This window comes from Schistocerca piceifrons, chromosome 4, assembly GCF_021461385.2.
Source record: "Schistocerca piceifrons isolate TAMUIC-IGC-003096 chromosome 4, iqSchPice1.1, whole genome shotgun sequence".
Classification (NCBI taxonomy): domain Eukaryota; kingdom Metazoa; phylum Arthropoda; class Insecta; order Orthoptera; family Acrididae; genus Schistocerca; species Schistocerca piceifrons.
In genome coordinates, this window is record NC_060141.1 from 114,990,127 (window position 1) to 115,011,817 (window position 21,691).

Here is a 21,691-nt window from a genome sequence, read left to right on the forward strand (position 1 = left end):
TTAAACTATTCTTGCCAATTTTTTCACCTACACATAAGAAATCGTTGTTAAATATATTAGCTACTTGTGTACTGATGGTTAAGACGGTCTCATTCTCTTTAATAGTATACTACCTACCCCAGTGGTTACTTTTCACGTCTCTCTTCTAACAACATTCCATATTTATTTGATTTTATTGCCTGAGTTGTTAATTTCATCTCTAATATACACATTTTTTTTATTTTCTGACAACTTTTCTCAGTATGTTACAATAATTTTTATAGTGTAAAATTATTTCTGGGTCTTTACTAATTCTCGCTGTCTCATACAATTTTTTTTCTTTCTGTGTTTTTCCTCTCTCTCTCTCTCTCTCTCTCTCTCTCTCTCTCTCTCTCTCTCTCTCTCTCTCTGTGTGTGTGTGTGTGTGTGTGTGTGTGTGTGTGTGTGTGTGTGAGACTCCAGCTCGTCAAAGGATAACTTGAAAGCTTTCCTCCTTTCCTGTGTACCTATTGACAATTCAGCACTTCTGGTTTTTGGTGAGGGCTCTCCTTTAATCCTAAAGTCTTTACAAAATACATATTTAAAAATTGAAAATTAGAAAACTATATATATATATAGTGTAATTAACTGCTTCAATGTACACAAAAATCATTAGATGAGCAGCACTGTTTACTCTAGAGATAATTTTGCAGTTTGGATTATAAAAAGTTGGGGACACATGTGACGTCAAAAATATTTTAAAACTGACAGTGTGGACAGCTTTAGGTTTGTTCAATCTGACTGACTGCTTAAGATTTCACTGTAGTAAGAGAAACATACCTTTGTAACAATTTCTAATTGTAATTACAATATAAAGAAACCTTATGCTATGTGCCTCACCTCGTACAAGAGGTTCAGGGAACAACAATGCTTTTGTAACATCATCTTGAAATATTCTATTCTGGAAGCAGCTACAATGAACACATTACCACAACATTTTCTTTAGGATGCAGGGATCTCAATTATTCCATTACTGTGATATGTTCCAACCAAGTTACATCTTTAAACATGAGGTGGAGAACCATAAACTATTCTGATACCTGTGTCTATACGACTGTATCTGTGACAACGATGAGGAACATGTTTTCATTTTCCAAATGGATCACAAAATAACAAAAATTTAAGATTCCAAAAAATATTGTGATGATGAACCCACTATGATATAATGGTACCATTCAGAAAATGTTGAAAAAATAGAGACTGTTGCACTATTTCTGCAATACAACGTGTAGCAGAAAGGATACAGAAAACTTAAGAGCAACCTATACATCTGTAAGAAGGGCCATGTATGATGCTTTTAGGTGATAGTAGGTGAAAGATTTATCAGAAAATCCACTAGACATTGGGTGGAAGGTTTGGAACCAGTCTAGTGTTGAAACTGAGGACATCAGACAAAAGACAATTACTGAATTCTGGATTTAAAAATATTTTTACACGTAAGGACATAACAGTATAAGTGTTTGACCATAATAAATGAGATATACTGAAATAACCATAATAAATGGTATTGAAGAGTAATTAAAGACCACTCACAGAAAATAAGGCACAGGCTCTGTGGAAATTCAACATTCAATATGTTGTAGAATTAGCCTCGTTCCTCACTCACATTTATCAAAAATCTGAAACACAGTAAATATTCCTGCACAACTGGAAAAGAGTTCTGGTCACTTCTGTTTCAAATCAAGTTAAAATGATGTATGCAGAAAAATACAGACCAGTTATTTCAAATTATCAGCATGGGTACATAAAGAAACACACGTGTGAAACACAGCTTGCACTACTCTCACACAATATTTTGCAAATAGCAGATGCAGGTGAACAACTAAGTTCCCTCTTCCTACATTTCTACAATGCAATGAACTTTCAATCACACTAATTATCTTCATAGATATTTGATTAGCTTGAAGAATTTTTGACTAGTAGAACCGTTAAGAGTTAAAGTTAAGCAAGTGGATAACAGCTCCTATACTTGTTCTGATTTTGTGACTAAATTATCTTTGACATTTCTGTTATTTAAAAAGACAGTGAAGAGACAAGAAGCTTTCATTCTGTTAAAAGGTGTAGTTAGTTTCTCTTCTTTAATGGTGAAAACAGTTTTTCTTTCAACAAATGTTCATGTGTGTAGTATGACTGTTTTTCCACTATAACAATAACCAAGTGTACAATAATGGACAACAAATATTCAACAGAAACAAAACATTGGACATATGTCAACAGAAACATATGAAGAGCACTAATATTCTCAATAGAAGTAAATAATTTCTCTAGAAGAAAGAAAATGTTGATAAGTTTTCAGATGGGTCCTTGTTCAGAACTAAGAAACACACATACACCTGCTGGAAGAATATAGTTACACAGGTGTAATAGTGTATAGTGTATCCTCTTAGTCTTGAAGGAGGAATCTTCCAAAAGCTTGGCAACTCTTCCTGTCTTGTTTATGTGCCAATTAACCACACAACCACTAAACTATGTCATGATTTGCTACCTTTAGTCCTTCCATTATTTCCATTCCATCAAGGACTTTCTACTGTCCCATTTACGCAGTTTATCACATACTGCAGTAGCACTGTCAGATCATTCACTGGATCATCATAAGGAAACACAAAATAACTTGACTTTAACAGCTTCTCCAGCTGGTGTAGTAGCAGCTATCTTTAAATCTGTATAAATATAAGAGAATTCCAGTAATAAATAGAAAAAAACCCAATAGTATTCAATGACAAGATTAGTGGAATATTCCTTGTGCTTGTTGCACTGTTGAAATAGTAATAGATGATACTCTGAAGAGACACGAAATCTGACAACCGCACAAGATCAACTGTAGGGAAGGTGAATAGAGAGCTAGGATTTGTTAGAAGAAGTCTGGGAAAGTGCACAGCACCTTTTTAGATAACTACATATGAAGTACTACAGGGTAGTGTGACCTATTCTAGAGTACTGCTCCAGTGTTTGGACCCTTTAGCAAGTAGGCAGACGACAGACATTGTATAAATACAAAAATGCGTATTTCAGGTTGCATCTAGTTGGGATAAGCCCATATCCTCAGGGAACTAACTGAGATCTTTGCAGGAAAAGCAGGGCAAATGTTGGGAAGTGTTTTTTTTTGATGAAGACTGCAACAATTCTGCTGCCACCAACATATATCTTACATATGAATTAGTGCAAATAGGTAGTATACTGACAAGGGAGGTCTCCAGGGGTGGGATCAACTTTTTGAAACCACCTATGTGGTGTTGTAGTTCAGTGTCCCAGTTATCAGGGTGGGATCAACTTTTTGAAACCACCTATGTGGTGTTGTAGTTCAGTGTCCCAGTTATCACACCTTGCAAGGCTGCAACCATTCACCCTGGTGGGCCACTATTTGTTAGTAATCTACCAAACTCATTTTTCATGATCCGCTACAGCCTTGCAAATAGGAATGATTTTCAGAATGGTGCTGTAGCCTATTGGTTAAGTTATTTGGTTGGTATATTCAAGGCTGTGGGTTTGATTCCCCCAGGATTTTCTATCAAAATGACTATAATGATTATTTTTTTCGAATTAATTGGTGTACACACACACACACACACACACACACACACACACACACACACACACACACACACACACACAGAGTTAGGTGTTAAAGTCAGTAGTAATGAAATAACTAAGATTACAGTAGATGATAATGTTCTTGTAAACCCAGCTCAAATATCAGAGTGTTGAAATGAATTCTTCATAAATGTAGCAAAGTCAGAAGTTGATGTAGCAGGATATCAGAGTAAAGTAATCCCCTTTGGACTCAACCAAGAAGCTGAATATCTCACAGATTTTAAAAAAGTCACAATAAAGGATGTGAAAAATGTTATATTGTCATTAAAAAATAAAAATTCTGCTGGGTGGGATGGGACACCAAGTAAAGTGATTAAAGCAGTATATGACATAATAGCACCCCTGCTAGCTAAAATAGTCAACCAATCTTTTGAACAGGGATGCTTTTCTGATGTGTTAAAATATGCCGAAGTGAGACCTCTGTCCAAGAAAGGGTTGAGGGAAGATATGGGAAACTACCGCTCTATTTCTATTCTCCCAATCCTATCAAAAGTGTTAGAGAAAGTAGCTGCAAATCAGATCAAAAATTTTATCGTAAAAAATGATATTATCGTAAGTAACCAATTTGGATTCCAACAAGGAAAAAACGCACTGGATGCAGTAAATAACTTCATTGAGAAGATATGCAAATCATTGGATCAGAAGAGTAAAGTCGCACGTATCTTCTGCGATCTTTCAAAAGCATTTGACTCGGTGAACCATGACTTGCTTATCTACAAATTAAACAAATATGGAATTAAGGACAAAGCTCTGAAATGGCTCACATCATACTTCCACAACAGAAAGCAAAGGGTAAGTGTCACATCAAATGCAGTGAATTATTATTCCAAATGGAGTACAGTATCACAAGGTGTGCCTCAAGGCTCCATTTTGGGGCCAATCCTGTTCCCATTCTATGTAAATGACTTGCCCATAAATATAAATTCCCCATCAGTTCTGTTTGCGAATGATACTTCTGTTTTAATTGAAGATGATGCAGAAAAAATTCAGAGCTCCATTGTGAGCACAATTGGTACTCTAGAAAACCGGTTCCAGTTAAATGGCTTGAAACTGAACATTGCAAAAACCAATATGGTGCATTACAAAACCAAACATTTGAAATGTGTGGCTCTTAAAATACATCATCACAATCACCCTATGGAAGAAGTTAACACAGACAAATTCCTAGGACTAAATGTGAACAACAACTTAAACTGGAGTACACATATTGAGTTCCTATCAAATAAACTAAGCAGCTTTGCATTTGCAGTGCAAATACTAGCACACTCTACTGACATGAGTACACAAAAAACAGCACATCATAGTTATTTTGAATCTGTCATTAGGTATGGTATCATTTTCTGGGGAAATTCAAGTAGTGTATCTCGAATACTGAAACTGCAAAAGAAAATTATAAGATACATGTGTAGTGCACAACAAACAGAATCTTGTTGCCCATTATTTCGGAACCTTAAAATCCTTACAGTTCCCTCCATATACATTTATGACATTATAATCTTTGTACACAGCACACAAAAATTATTTGAGGAAAATCATTTTAACCACACATACAACACAAGAAATATTTTTTTTTTTTTTTTTTTACCCACACATCATTTGAAATTATATGCACGAACTCCACAGTATATGGGGATGACAATATATAACAAGCTAATGGGCAAAAAATATTTAATATGAAGCCAGAGAGTCTAAAAATAAAGCTACAGCAGATTCTGTGGGAGAAATGCTACTATTCAGTAGAAGAATTAATAGAGGATGACATGATAATTTGAGCAAGGGGTAATTAATTGTTAGTCTTTAATTGTATGTGTAACAAAACTGTATTATTATTATGATACCATTTGTTAAAATCAGTTGTTGTAATTAATTGTTAGTTTTTTTTATTGTATGTGTATTTTTATATTGTATTATTGTTATGGTACCATTTGTTAAAATCAGGTGTTGTATGTATATGGTAAAACTTTACCACAATTTTGACGTGTCTCCTCTACCTGAATCAAATTATTTAGATTATGTACATTATGAGGCTAATAAACCACAATTCACACATGCACACACACTCTTTGCTGAATCAGTTTTTTCCTGTTATTCTTTTTTCATTTTGAATCTTTGCTCAAACAATTCTAATTATTTTAATGTATTTACTTTGATTTAATTTCTTCCTTTTCATTATGTTATATTTGCTTCTGTGTTGTTGCAATCATTATTTGTATTATTTGCTTTAATTTCATTTTATTTATAACACCTTCTTTCATTTAAATCTACAGTAGCATTATTTTGTATGAGGCAAGAAGAACTTTTATGATAATAACAATCCAAAAACATGTACATGTCGTAATGAAAAACAGTTCGATCATCGTTTTAAAACTTTAAATATAATGATAGATAAACAAAAATAGTTAAAAATACATTGATAAAGATACTAACGGAAAAAATATGAAAGGAATTAAAAAATGAGAGCGAATAAAAAGGTTAACACAACGATTAAAATGCTACTAGATACAAGTATAGATGAAAAATAAAAATATTTAAACCAGTTAACAGAATAAAAATAATGATCAAAGTCATGTTGATAAATGTGTAAAAACAATGAAATTTTAAATGGTGCGCGGCTGGACTCAAAGCCACAATGTTTAGCATTGTAGCCCATCAATGTGTCTGCTACGCTACAGTACCATTTCAAAACTTGGTACTACTTTCAAGGCTCTAGCATACTATGAAAAATTCATTGTTGTCAATTACTAGAAAATGAAACAAGTTGATCCCAGCCCTGATGATCTCCCATAGTGAGTCATACACACAACCATTTATTCCTCATCCTGTAACCAAATAAAATAGGATAGAAAATCGCTAATATTAGTATAAACTATCTTCCATCATGCATAGCACTGTGAGGAGTAGTGCTATGTATGTATATAAAGATACAAATCAAAGCATGCGAATCTTACCAATACATTCTTTCTCATTTTATGCTGTAAGTACAGTATTTTGATTTAATAGTCACACTGTCATCTCATATTCAAAAGAACACAAGTACTATTTAAGAGCCTTAAATAGAGGATACTGCATGTGCATTTAACTCAACAAGCTGAACTCTTCATTATACGATGATGTATTACTTTTGAAGCCTCAAATCAAAATCACTTAGTATTGATCATATTCTACTTTTATAATTAAAATTGTGTCTACACTGGCCCTACCTTGTCCATTAATGATCTGCTTCTGAAGGCAGTAGTTGCTTTTACACTGCTACTATTTCGGTTTACATTTTGTGGTTACGGCTACAAACAATAAAACTCATACTATTTAAATTTGCTTATCTCTTTCATGCGATATAGTGTGTGACAGACTGTAGCATCATACACATAACATGCGAACATAAGATGTATTACCTAGGTCTAAGAGGTATATTGTTCATAACTGGAGCCAAGTGCACTGTTGTCTCCTTCATCATTTTATGAAACTCGACAGTCTCCTGCAGTGCCCAATGCCTGATTATCCCAATCTCTCTGTTTTTCATATATAACCACACACCATGTGGTCGTATCTGGCCAATCACAAATATTTCACCAGATCCTTTGCCTGAACTGGAAATTAAATATATTAAATGAAATAATGCAATAAGACTAATGTTATTGAAATGAAAATAATCTTAAAAATTAAAAGCACTTGCAATTATTTACACACACCCATGAGAAAAATGGTTCAAATGGCACTGAGCACTATGGGACTCAACTTCCAAGGTCATTAGTCCCCTAGAACTTAGAACTAGTTAAAACTAACTAACCTAAGAACAACACACACATCCATGCCCTAGGCAGGATTCAAACCTGCGACCGTAGCGGTCTCGTGGTTCTAGACTGCAGCGCCTAGAACCGCACGGCCACTTCAGCCGGCCACACATGAGAAGAAACTAAGTATAACAGCCTGATATTCAACAGACTCAATCATTCAACATGAATAAAAAGAAGAAAACAGTGAAGTCTGAACTGAGTATCTGGCACATTTTCGAACCAGATATTTCTTCAAAATACCATAGCCATACAACTTGAGTTGAAGAAAAGAACAGCAGTCTGTGATTAAACCACAACCAAGCACAGATAAAACAACACAGTAAAGATTATTGTCTCCCATATATTTTAGCTTAATGTGGAGACAACAGATAATAGATGTTGACAGACTGTCAAATGTATAAAAGCTGGTAGAGTCAATACCTTTCAAAGTATGTGCCTACTTCATAAATTTGAGAAAAATGTGAACTAACAATGGTTAAGCAGAAAAGTCACCCAGAATTCCATGCCACAAGAGAATATGATACGAGGAAAACCATTGTCTCTTGCTGGCAACTCATTGCTGATTTTATTCTTGCCCTGTCCTGTAGCAACACCTTGGTAAAGGGTACTTGGTTACAATCCTGCTTGGTCTTTGTTAAGTCTCACTGCATCTAAGCCTTTACTCTCTCTCTTTTTCTTCCTTTTGCTGGACACAAGAACTCTGAACTACTGATCATACAGTTTGCAGCATTATTGTTTCAATTAGTACCATTACTTGGGCATATACAACAAACTTAAAGTCAGCCTGAAAAGCTCCAACATCAAAAAAATGTGTCTGTTCAGATCACTCGTGAATGGTATTTCTAGTAAGAATTTGATACATGACATATATAAAAAAAGTGTATACTACTAATGATCCCAAAAAGTTTAGTCATTTGTTATTGATCAGGTACCATTACAATGCAACTATGCTCCACTGAGAGGGTGATGAGATTGCCCAACACTTTTGAGGAAACAAAGACCTGGTTCTCTGTTGAATAAGCTGAAATTCACACACTTGCCAAATCACTGACATGTAAGAAACTGGACAGAGGTCCTCCATAGTGAGTCAAACGAGCTGTCAACTAGCTGATAGGTATCTTCTATTTGCCTGAACAATTGAGAAAGCCTATACAACTTCTAAGTCCTCCCACATCAGCTGTCTGAGTCACGGAAGTTCCACATAAAGAATGTACCATTAAGATATGTCTCAAGTGCTTTTGACCTACTGACATTTTCTGTGGTACATTTTGGAAATAGGAACTTTGTTAGATACTCTGCAGTCACAAAGTGTGGTACAGATGTATTAATAGTACATTCGAACAATGGAAAGTCCAGGTTGGAACATCAACAATATTATGTAAAGAATTGATTGCTACTCACCCTAAAGATGTGGCCATAGCCTTCTTCAGAAATGAAAACACACACACACACACACACACACACACACACACACACACACACACACACACACAAGCAAGCACACCTCACATTCACACATGACCACTATCTCTGGCTGCTCTGACCTGAATGCTCAGAGATAGCGAACATGTGTGTGTGAGGTGTGCATACTTGTGTGAACATGTGTGTTTTTTCCCTTTTAATGGTGCATTCGTTACAAGTTACATTACCACATATCCTGATACTCAGCAGACCTCAGTGAAATGGGACTATAAAAGGGGCAATAAGGTCAAGATGCGAGTTCGAAAGGGGGAGATAGACCAGGCCCTGGGAAATGGCACATAATTTCGGCACAAATAGGGCATGGTATGACAGTCATGCACGCATGGAACTAGTCAACTGAAAAGGTCATACACAGCAATAACTGACAACTGGCCTACACAAACGTGATCGCAAGTCTGTACGACAACCATCTTGTCCACAAAAGACTGTACAACATCACCCATGAAAGTCACTCAAAGACCAAGCAGCAATGGTTTGAACCCATCTGCTGTGAGCTGGACTGTAGCATGGTTGCCACTGCATTCGATTCATTGTACAGACACCCCAAAACCCACAGATTGCAATGGATTTATCAACACCATCACTGCAAGGGTAGGCAGCAAAATGTGGAATTTTCAGATAAGTCCCCCTTCAATGTGTCCACTGTGATTGTGTATCAACAAAGATTCCCCAGATGAAAATATCCAGGTCCTCTGTTATATTACGAGGCTCTGTTCATAGCATATGAGGGCTGCACACCATACTCAATTCTCCACAAGCGAGATCTTGAAGAATTCTGCAATCCCTATCATTTGTGTATTGTCCTGTACCTAATCTGTTATATAAAGCTTATTTCAGTCATTTGCATTCTTCTTGGTGGTGTCATACTCACAAAGGTTTGAGTACATTCAGCAGTGCTCTAACAAATATAAAACAAGTGTGAGTCTCCTGCACAACCCGTATTATAAATAACCCCAACCTTGGTTGAGGACTACCACTAAAACCACACCAGTCACCACTAGCTTCATACAGCTGTAATGGTGTTTTTCCCTATGATTTTGTTCTGGAAGTTCATTCTATTGGTGGGAGACAAATTAAACTGAGTGCTAGTAATAGTATAACTAACAATACACTTTATGCTTGAGAAGTTATGAATTGTTACCACAGAAGGCTAAGTTAAGATCTGGCATTTAAACACTGCCTTGTGCAACATAAAACCTGCATGATGAATTGTATCTATAATTTTCAAGAAAGAGAGCTTTGGTGATCTGTATACACTGCGTCCATAATCAAGAATACGAAAGCCGGTAAAACTGTATCAAGTGTGTTCTATGTGCTCTCCTTGCATTTCCATGGCCACACTCTTTTATTGGTTCAATGAATGAGACTCAAAGAAAATTATATTGAAGATTAAGATCATTCTGAATAGCCAAGTACAGCCTCAACTGAAGAAAATGGTAAGGCACATTTGGAGCATGACTGAAAAGTACGTCCACCAAATATACTAATACATTCAATGCACCTTTAGCAAAAGTGTTGAAGTGGTAGTCATTTGTTGCCCTCTTCCCTAATGATATTATCCAATAAGAGAAAAGATCATGAGGAATGTGTGCAAAAGATTGGTACCACGTAAACAGCAGCAATGACACAGCACATATACTAACCCTCATTAAGGTTGATTCCAACAGAAGCTAGAAAGCTGATGGTTTATTTTACAGTATTATATAGACACATAGTGATAAAATTTTTATCAAATCGAACTTGAGTGAGAAAATCTTACGTTCAATGTAGGACACTACACTTAACACAATTCAGTAGAAGATATAACATTTTTCATCTGATGAGTACCTCAAATGCTATAACGGCTTTCATCATAGCATTCAGTTCTTTATCAGTACAGCTCACTATTTAACCCATCTTGAGATCCAATTTTGGGGAATGGAGTTGCGGTATAGCCAACAGATGGTACATGTGTTAAATCATTTCTCACCATTGTAAGACCAGTTTGGATGATGCAAGCTGTATGAATGGTGATTCTCAGGTTAAATATAAAAATACTTTATTCACAGCAAAAGTTCTCAATGAAGTTAAGCTCAGATAACAATTGAAAGATCATTCATTACCACAAGAAAGTAACAGGAACAAAGTCCGCTGGCGTTATACTATTTCTGAGGGAAGCCTCATGCCAAGTGGCTATGGGAATGGTGTCCAGGTGGATGTGCAGTGTGGCATACTGTGAAGCAGTGCAGACATGGTGCAGTGTAGAACAGTGTGTCTGGGCTGATCTCGACGAGTTCTGATTCATGACATATGAGGTGTAGCCAGCTCCTGGCCCAGAACTGAGCGAGCAGTTAAATGCTGTTGCAAGAGGTTGATTCAACAATGTGCCAGTGTGAGACGGTATGGCACTGGCGAATATGGAGTGGCAGCAAAGGTGGAGGTCTTGGAGGCTCTGGAAACCCTGTGGCTTGACCAATGCGGCGACAGCATGGTGGTGCTGACGTCAGGTGCCGTGTCAGTGTGTGCTGATGAACCTGTGGACAGCAAGATAGCATTACTTGCTGTTAGAGCACGGGGGTGGGGGGCAGAAATGTGAAACTGTGCATAAGGAGCATGTGAGGGGCACATGAGAAGTGCAGTGATGTAGGAGTACTGTGGAGGGCAGTGAGATGCCACTAGGAAGAACAGAAATGGCAAAAGCAGAAGGGAGACCACAGTGGCAGAAAGGTCTTTGCTGCAATGGGCACAGGAGCACAGAAACAACTGAATGGAAGGAGACCAGAAAGGCCGGAAGTTTGCTGCTGCTGTGTGCATAAGAGCAGTACCCAGAAGCAGGGGCCCTCGAGAGGAAGTAAACCATGGCAGCTTTGGGCAGAAGCAATGGTGCGTGTTGACATGCAGTGCTGGATCAACTATTGAAGTACAGCAATAGGTTTTACTGTAGTGGAGCCAAGGGACAAAACTAGGACCGTAAACTTCTTGCTTGGTAACATATTCCTGGTTTTACTTCTTGTTAGTGAAAAGGGTTTGCTATCGAAGAATTGGACTTAATACTAGGAGATTTGTTGCAGTTTCATATTTTTCCTGGTTAGATTACTACTGTGCATCTGCAGCGTGGTGAAACAGAGTCACATCATCAACTATATAAGAAATAAAAGTCCTCATCTAATACAAAATCTGTCATAGAAAGTCTGTAGTCGACATCAGGAACAAGTCAGAACAGTGCACATGGCAGCACTGGCACAGCTGAAATGAGGGGACATGGAGGCCAGACAGGACAACAACAGCTGATGATCCCAGGAGCTTCAACAAAATCGGACTCGAACCTCATCACCAATGGATATCCAGACGATGCCAACCTCAGGGGAAGGGCTGACCACAGCTGCAATGAACAGAACAGTGTCGGGCAAGGCTGGAGATGGGAGGAGGTTAAGTGGTGGACGAGACGAAAAGTCAGTGAAGGCACAGGGGGTACTGGTGCAAAGTCCGAGGCTGGATCAGCCCTGACACATGGGCAAGGAATACCGCCATCTCTCACAAACTGTCCCTGTTGACACTGTTTCTCCATGGTAGTGACTCCAGAAACACAATAGAAATAGCAACAGACAACATGGTATTCAAGTACACAAAGTGCAAAAATGTATACATAGTGAGACGTCATCACACAGGTAAAGTATCCAACCTGGGTAATAAAGCAATGGCAAGAGAGCATGGCAGAAAACACATCTTTATCCTCGTTATCACTGTTAAGTCCCATTTTTATCCTCTACAAAAATTATTTAATCCTCCACTGCCACGGTTGAAACTCTTTTGGGTGATGCACACTGATGATTCATGATACCAAGGTTGAACTTAAGAGCACTTTATTAACAGCGCAAGTTCACAATAAAGTTAAGTTCGGATAAGAACTGAGAGATCACTTGTTATCAGCTGAAAGCAACAGAAATAAATTCTACTGGCGTTACAACAATTCTGAGGGAAGCCTCATTCCAAGTGGCTATAAGAACAGCGTCCAGGAGGACCACATGGTGTGGTATACCTTTAAGCAGTGTGGAGACAGTGCAGTTTAGAATGGAGCATCCAAGCTTGTCTCAGTGAGTTCCAATTGAAGTGGTAAGAGGTGCAATTGACTCCTGGCCCAGAACTGAGCTAGAAGTTGAATGCTACTGCTGGAAGTTGCGCTCCACCGTAAGTATCCAGCAGGTGGAGGTATGACTGTGACCATGTGACATGCGGACAGTAATTTGTTCTTCGATAGCAGCGCCACCAGTTTCCTGAGGTGCAAGCTGCTCACAAGCATGACTGGTGCCCCTGGTGGTGGCCGTAATGAACAGTTCATCAACAAACTATTTGTACATAGTATCATGTCCACAACACGCAATGCCTTTTTGGTATTTGTAAGCAGCCTCTGGAGGAGGGAGGCCTTTGTAACAAGAGTAAGCAACCTACAGGGCGAAAGCGGTTTGCAGGAAGCTTAATATAGTCATCCAACAGCCAATATACGTTATCAATATCTGTAAAGGTTTTATTTCGGAAATATTATTATGATTTAAGGTGAAAACCAGCATTTCATGGCTTAAGAGTGTGGATTTCATACAAAACTAACACAAGCCTATATTCTGAAAAAGAGACTTGAACAGAAAATTCTACCACAAATGCCATTAGGGACCACATGCAAGAGTGAAGGCTTCCGTGGCGTGTCAGTTCAATAAAATATGCACAAGTTACCAACTGCTTCAGTCCACAACATTTCAGGAAGCTTATTCTCTCATCCAAACATTGCTAAAGTACTGGAAAGTAGAATATGCTACCAAAAGGTCGCTGATAGTGTGGATTGGCACAGTAATGTAAGAAAATTTTATTACAGGTAGCACTATTTCATTGATGTTATTAAAATTGTTACAAATAACTACCATCTGATCACTGAAATTTCATGCACAGTACATTTAACAGATTATTCAAACAATAGTAAATGCAGGTTTACCTTCTGTGCTTTAATGCTATTTCTTCCATTTTTTGATTAATTTCTGTCATAGAACAAGGCACACAGCCATCTACACTATGGAGATCATCCAATGGAGGTTTCCTCATTGGCGTGGTATTCAGCATTTCTACTACACTTGGAGAACATATTTTTTCAGTACTTTTCCTAGTGGGAACATTGTGCTTCCTCTCTTCCTCCTCTCGTGCTATTTCTTCATATTTAGACTTCTCTTCATCTGTCAGTTGTTTCCAGTGCTCAACCAGAAGGCTAGCAACTTTTGTGAATGCAACACCAGGGTTTTCTTCAAGAACTACAAAATTTATATAAAAAATGTAATTACATTCTGGAATACACATTAAGGGGGACACATGCATAAGACAACAAGTACATACGTTTTGGACGCATATGTCTTGAAAATTTTGTGAATGCACTCTGCTCTTTACAGCCCATTTGACTGCTGACACTGTGCAAGGACAGATCAAAAAATTCCTTTTTACTCTTGTTCACTTTTGGCAGTAAGAGTTTAGCACCCTAAAGAAAACATAATAAAGGCTCAAAATATAAAAAAATTTAAGGTTCAAACACTATCACAACTGAAAAAACAACCAATATCTCACACCAAAAGACGGATGGGTTAACAGGCTTAATACATAACTGTGTAGGAAACTCACCATCAACAAAATAACAACAGTGATACGTAGATGCAAATAATTCAAAGAACAGTGTCAAATGCTTTTTTTTGTTACCAAACTTAGTAGAATATTTGAACTTCAGCACAACAGCCATTCAAGAATGTGTGTGCAAGTCCTTTACTTCTGGCAGATGAAACATCTGTTACAGGCAGTGAGCTCAAGAATCAATACAAATATTCAATGGTGTAGGCATTTGCTATTTAAATTATTTTCATTTTACTATTTTGCAAGACTATTTCCATCTACTTAAAGAAATTCCCATTACACCATAAGCTACTTTTAGTGAATGACACTTAGTGATTCCTAGTTCCAGAAGGACATAGTGTTTTCAAGTAGATGTAAAAATACATTACAACATCATCATCTTGGTAAGATAGGTTAATACAAAAAATTTCACATCCAAGTTAGCTGTGTTGGCCATGAAAATATACATCAAAACTTTCTGTACTGCTATCAGTTGCTCCACATGATGTATCAACATAGGTTTGTCACAGTTATTGTACAACAGACATCGTCTTTTCCAGTTTTCCTGCAGTTTTTTTTTTCCTTCAAATAATAATAATAATGAAAAAAATATTTAAGTTCCAAGCTTCCTTGCCAAGGAATATAATGTAGTAGATATACTCTGAGAGTAGTATTTGCCTTAAGAATGATCGTTACAAAGAGACAGTTTCAGAGACCACATAATAGCGAGTTTGGTGTAAAGTGGGAATGAGGTCACACAAGAATAAAGAATTGTATTCAACACTGATTACTTAAATGAAAATGACTTCATTGTAAATATCACTGAGTACAGCTACTACCTTAAAAATTTAAGTAAATATGATGTATGCCATAGAACACTTTTGTATTATAATATGGCCTGTGTGACAAGCAATTGAATAATTTTCTCTTTTTTAAAATGTCAATAGCTTCTTCTATCTTGTACAATGTTAATTAGGCACTAGTTCCCACAGGACTAAGACATATAAGATATATAATTAGAGGAGCCTGATTTATGTGATATGGAAGTGATCACTAATGTGATGAAGGCCCTGAGATCTTTTTACAGAAATTATGAAGCAGCTTCTCAATCAGTTTTTGAGTCAGTATGAATTCTTGGAAGTATCACATTTTTAATTTCTATATCCTCAAGTGAATCTAATGAATGCTGTTTAGTTTTGTCTGGATCGCAAAGGAGTTTACTGGCTCCAAAATAATTCAATACACAGTCAAGTAATTCCTGCACTGTCCTGTCAAAAACTGAGATGTTATGATAAGAAGTATACAAGGTTGTACCGTTGGCATAACAGAGTACCCGGAATGGCAGATGAGACGCGCTCTCCGCCCCACCACTACAGCACAGTGTGTGGAGACTAAAAAAGTCACAGAGAAAGAGATAGCCAGTGCCTATATACCGTATACTGGAGCACTATCGGGGAAAATAGGACGAATATTGAGGAAACACCGAGTAGGAACTGTCTTTTGCCCACCAAACAAAACACGAGCATTATTGGGAAGTGTCAAAAACGATCTCGGTTTGTGGAAGGCCGGCATATACCAGATTCCGTGTCAGTGTGGGAAGACTTATATTGGACAGACAGTGCGCACCATCGAAGATCGTTGCCGAGAACATCAAAGGCACACCCGACTTGGGTACCCCAACAAGTCGGCGGTCACAGAGCACTGTTTGTCCAAAAATCACGAAGTGGACTACCAACATACCAGGGTCTTGACACAGACATCTAAATACTGGGACAGCGTCGTTAGAGAGGATAATGAAATTCGTACTAGGGGCAGACTCATCAACCAAGATTGCGGCTACAACCTCAGCAGGGCATGGGAACCAGCACTGAGTCTAATTAAAAAGACGCTCAGCAAAGGAAATGAATGGGCAACTAGGGCGGACGAGGCAATTACACCGATGCCACCACAGATGCCAGCGTCTCAGCGACCGCTGACGCGGACCGTGGAGAGAACACCTCGTGAGAGGAGGGGATTTATTACAGCTGCCCGCCCTCAGGAGCTCAGTTCATCAGCACACCTGACAACGGCAACATGTCTGATTGCCAAAATATTGTGCCCATTGGACACTTTGGACCGGCAGTACACCCGTGGACTGTTCCAGCAAGAAAATTTATAATTTTCTAAGGAGATTAATGGTTGCGTATGTGAATGAAGTGAACAAGCATGTTACCAGAAAAAGTGTCATCCAACACTTGATTAGAACGAAGAATTGTCTGCCTTTATGTTCTGTAGACTTTTAATATCCAGTCTCTGCAAGTAAGATGTGGCCTGAAGGATGAATGCAATCAGGTACATGACATGAAGCAGGTTTTGCACCACTTCTCTGTTTCGGCGTACCCTTTAAAATTACGGGAAGAAAGAAACGCACCAGTGATGTATCTCATATTGGGATAAAAACTCTAAAAATCCCATGATATGAAACCAAGACAAAGAAACGAAACAGTTCTATTACAAATAAGCTCTTGCTGTTAGATGAAGAAACTCATTTATACACTATGGAGATTTCTGCATTGCCTCTGCCCAATCAGCTGGGAGTGCAGTGATGTCAGCCACCGAGCAATAAATCTAGATTGGCTTGAAAATCAATGGAAGAGCAACTGTTTACAAATCTCTGAATCAATGTAACATAACATAAAAATGGTGATCTAGAACTTTCAGGAATGCATACGTAAATCATTGTTAGGCAGCAGAAATAAATACAGATGCATTTTTTAAGACAAAATTGTGGCTAGGAAAGGAAATACTCGGAAAAGAAGAAACTCATAACACGATTTATTGCAAATCATTAAGTTTTGCATACTGTAAGTGATGGACCATTGATAAACAGATCAATGAGGAAATATCAATGCTGTGGAAGAAATTGACCTGTAGCTACAGAATGCACAGACAACAACAAAGATTCCCTATGACACCAAGCCTGCTAGAACAATTGAACAACAAACAATGCAGTTCAATGCACTTCTTCACCTTTCCTTGCCTAATCCCATAACTGATTAATTCTGAAATAGAATCTCAGAACGATTTTTAACAAAATGACTCAGTAGATTTCTTTAATTCAAAAGTCATTCATAATCCCTGAATCTTCCAAAATTTGCTGAGAATTCATGACTTTCCAGGTTTTGTTGCCACCCTGCCCTCAACAACCGTAATTATGTTGTACAGACAGAACCGATAACCATAATACTAATATGCTGCCCATTGATTTTTGTTAGCTGACAACATGGCAGTAACTGACAACATTGACAAAATACAAAAACTAGATTCAAAAGTGTTAATAACCACAAACCATTGTATAATAATACACGTGTAAACTAATAACAAAAGAGACTAAACACACAAAAACATGCTGAGCATACCTCAACTGTACAGCCATTTTTTGTTTTAATTGAGCCTTTGCTCCACTGTTCCTTGTTCAAATCTTCCAAATTAGCAGATTTGCCCATTTTTGTAGTTTCTACAGATTTTGCTGCTTCTAATGCCTGTTTTGCTCTCTCTCTTTCTCTCTGACTAGCATCTTGCTCGGGTGTATCAAACCCAAAAAATACATCCTCTATATCATCAAGCATGTTGAAAAGACTGCTTTCAATTCTGAGAGAAGTATCATTATGTATTTTAGTATGTTCTGTCATATCTGTTACTGTTTCATGTCCAACACTGTCTTTAGACTTACTAATTTGCATGTCACCTCTCTGTTCGGGACCAACAGAATCTATTTGCCCAGTTTCTCTCTCCAACTGAGTAGCTAGTACCTCTCCATTGGTGACTGTAGAGTTCTTTGGCAAATCCAGTGAGCTGTGGAGAAAATTGTATCTTGATTCAACAGTCTTCAGTTCATTATCTCCATCATGGGAAGTACTGTCTTTTATTCCTTGCAAAACGTCACAGTGCTCTGTTTCTTTATTCTCAGCACTATTCAAAAACTCAGCCATTGCAGACTCTTGGCACACACGTGCCAAACTTTCAACCACTGTCCTGTCTCCATTGTGATCTACAATATTTCCATTTGCATTTTGCGGATTCTCTGACTGCTTAGAATGTGCACCATGATCTACAATATTTTCATTTCCAATTTGGAGATTCTTTGATTGCGTAGGAAGTGCAGTGGTACTTATACTTGGGTTTTGTGAGGATTCTAATGTACTAGGACACTCAGCGATCAATTTTGAGCGTTTAATTGGCCTATCCTCTTCAACAGTGGACTGAGGTTTAAGCTTCCTGTTAATTTTGGACACAGGTTGCTTACAATTTTCTGTGTCCTCTTCTTCGTTCTGAAGTCCATAATACTCAATAAGCATTTCTTCAATAGATGATAGGATTGTGTTCTGCAAAGGACAACCATGCATTAATACACTAATCATTTACGATATAGTCAGAGTTTGAACTTACACAAAAAATAAAATACTTTTATTTTCTCTAAATAATTTAATTATTTACATTTTGCTCTAACTTTCAATATGACACTTACTTTCACTAATGTGTTTAGATTACACAAAAAGACTATATATACACCACTGAAGCGCCAAAGAAACTGGTATAGGTATGTGTATTCAAGTACAGAGATGTGTAAACAGGCAGAATACAATGTTGCGGTCCGCAGTTTTTTAACTATGGGACTTAACATCTGAGGTCATCAGTACCCTAGAACTTAGAACTACTTAAACCTAACTAACCTAAGGACATCACACACATCCATGCCCGAAGCAGGATTCGAACCTGCGACCGTAGCAGTCTCACGGTTCCGGATTGAAGCGCCTAGAACCGCACAGCCACCGCGGTCTGCAGTGCCTCCATAAGACAACAAGTGTGAGGTGCAGTTGTCAGATCAGTTACTGCTGTTACAATGGCATGTTATCAAGTGAGTTTGAGCGTGATGTTATAGTCAACGGGACACAGCATCACCAAGGTAGTGATGAAGTGGGGATTTTCCCGTGCAACCATTTATCAAGTGTACCGTGAATATCAGGAATCCGGTAAAACATCGCTGCGGCTGGAAAAAGATCCTACAAGAACGGGACCAACAATAACTGAAAAGAATTGCTCAACATGGCAGAAGTGTAAACTTTCCGCAAATTGCTGCGGATTTCAATGCCGGGTCATCAACAAGCATCAGTGTGTGAACCGTTCAACAAAACATCATTAATATGAGATTTCAGAGCTGAAGGCCCACTTGTGTACCCTGGATGACTGCACGACAACAAAGCTTTATATCTCACCTGGACCGATCAACACCGACACTGGACTGTTGATGACTGGAAACGGGTTGCCTGGTAGGACGAGTCTCATTTCAAATTGCATCAAGCAGATGGATGTGTACAGGTATTGAGATGACCTCATGAATCCATGGACCCTGCATGTCATCAGGGGACTGTTCAAGCTGGTGGAGGCTCTCTAATGGTGCAGGGCTTGTGCAGTTGGAGTGATATGGGACCCCTAATACATCTAGACACAACTCTGACAGGTAACACGTATGCAAGCATTCTGTCTGATCACATGCATCCATTGTGCATTCCAACGGACTTGGGCAATTCCAGCAGGACAATGCGACACCCCACACATCCAGAACTGCTACAGAGTGGCTCCAGGAACACTCTTCTGAGTTTAAACACCTCCTCTGGCCACCAAACTCCCCAGACATGAACATTATTGAGCATATCTCAGATGCCTTGCAACATGCTGTTCAGAAGAGATCTCCACCCCCTCATACTGTTACGGATTTATGGACAGTCCTGCAGGATCCCTGGTGTCAATTCCCTCCAGCACTACTTCAGAAATTAGTCGAGTCCATGCAACATCATGATGCGGCACTTCTGCATGCTTGCGGGGGCCCTACACAATATTAGGCAGGTGTACAAGCTTCTTTGGCTCATACAACCAAAACACAAAACACAGATTAATGCAACAACTCTCCTCGCAAAAGTACTGTGATGTGGTTGCTGTCAGTGTAAGAACAGCTCACGATTGTGTCCTCGTGCCATTGTTCTATTGCATTTAGTGGTGTAACATATCATTTTTGGTAAAGTGATGTGTAGGGAAGAATGGAAACAGTCTCTTCAGAATAACATACTGATCAAACAATGGAAAATCCAAGACGTAATGTAACAATACCAGAGAAGGAAAGTTGCTACTCACCATATAGCGGAGATGCTGAGTCACGATAGGCACAATAAAAAGATGGTGTGAATCTTTTTATTGCGCCTATCGCGACTCAGCATCTCCACTATATGGTGAGTAGCAACTTTCCTTCTCTGGTATAGAATAACATGCTGACATTCTCACTGACTATGTCCACCACAGTATAGGGTGTGGAAATGAATCAGAAAACTACAAGAGGCAGGGATATTCAATAACAAGAGTATAGAAGAGGGTTGCCACCTGTGATCATTGTCTGCAAGTCAGGACTGCATCTGTACCTATTCAAATGGATATGCAATGGGTCATGCCTAACTGGGACCCAGATAGGTTACTGCTGTAGATCTCTTTGACGCATTGTCTGTTTCCAGTGGTGGGTGTTCTTATATTTTTATTGTATTGGACATCTGCTAAAAATACATAGGATTTTATCCCATTGGGAGGGCTACAGCAACTGTGTTAGTAGGTAAACTAGAAGGGGATTATTTTATGTATATGGGTTTGACATCTATCAGACATCTGGCTGAAGTTTGTTCCACTTGAAAGAAAGCAGATTAAATAAGTTTGCATTTTGCCAAATTTTTCTCAAGGTAACCCAAGCGAAAGTGCCATGAAGGAACTGAACCGGCTCTGAAGGACCTGCCTTCGTAAGTGTAAAATTTACGAAATCGTGGATAATTCACGACACGAATTGCAGAGTTTCGCCCAAGTGAACTGATTTTTGGAGGAAAGCCTGATAACATCAGCGGGGAGGATATGAATTTTCCATTCCCCCAATTATTAACAATGGTGCAAATGAAACATGAAGCCGAGAAAGGCCTCTGCAGAAGTTAAAAAGTTTCTCCTAGTGTACCATGGACCATACATGATTGAGAGCTCACCATATCCTAACATGTACAGGGTGGACTAAACTCAGTCCAGAAAAGAATTTGGTTATGTAACGTAAGTGACTTGTAGCCATATATTAGCCAATGAAAGGTTTACTTTAGTTACCATTACTGCCAGACCTGTTGAGA

The 21,691-nt window shown here is 38.3% G+C and overlaps 1 protein-coding gene across 1 annotated transcript in view; it reads right to left on the reverse strand.

Moving 5' to 3' along the window:
• The window catches only part of LOC124795644 (PMS1 protein homolog 1-like), a 140,267-nt gene that overhangs the window by 23,845 nt on the left and 94,731 nt on the right, over positions 1-21,691 (reverse strand). Inside the window, exons 12-15 of the mRNA XM_047259716.1 lie at positions 17,903-18,868; positions 14,241-14,379; positions 13,849-14,158; positions 7,002-7,196 (exon numbers count right to left, since the gene is read on the reverse strand). Coding sequence (XP_047115672.1) covers positions 7,002-7,196; positions 13,849-14,158; positions 14,241-14,379; positions 17,903-18,868 — 1,610 coding nt within the window. The remainder of the gene's footprint in view (positions 1-7,001; positions 7,197-13,848; positions 14,159-14,240; positions 14,380-17,902; positions 18,869-21,691) is intronic.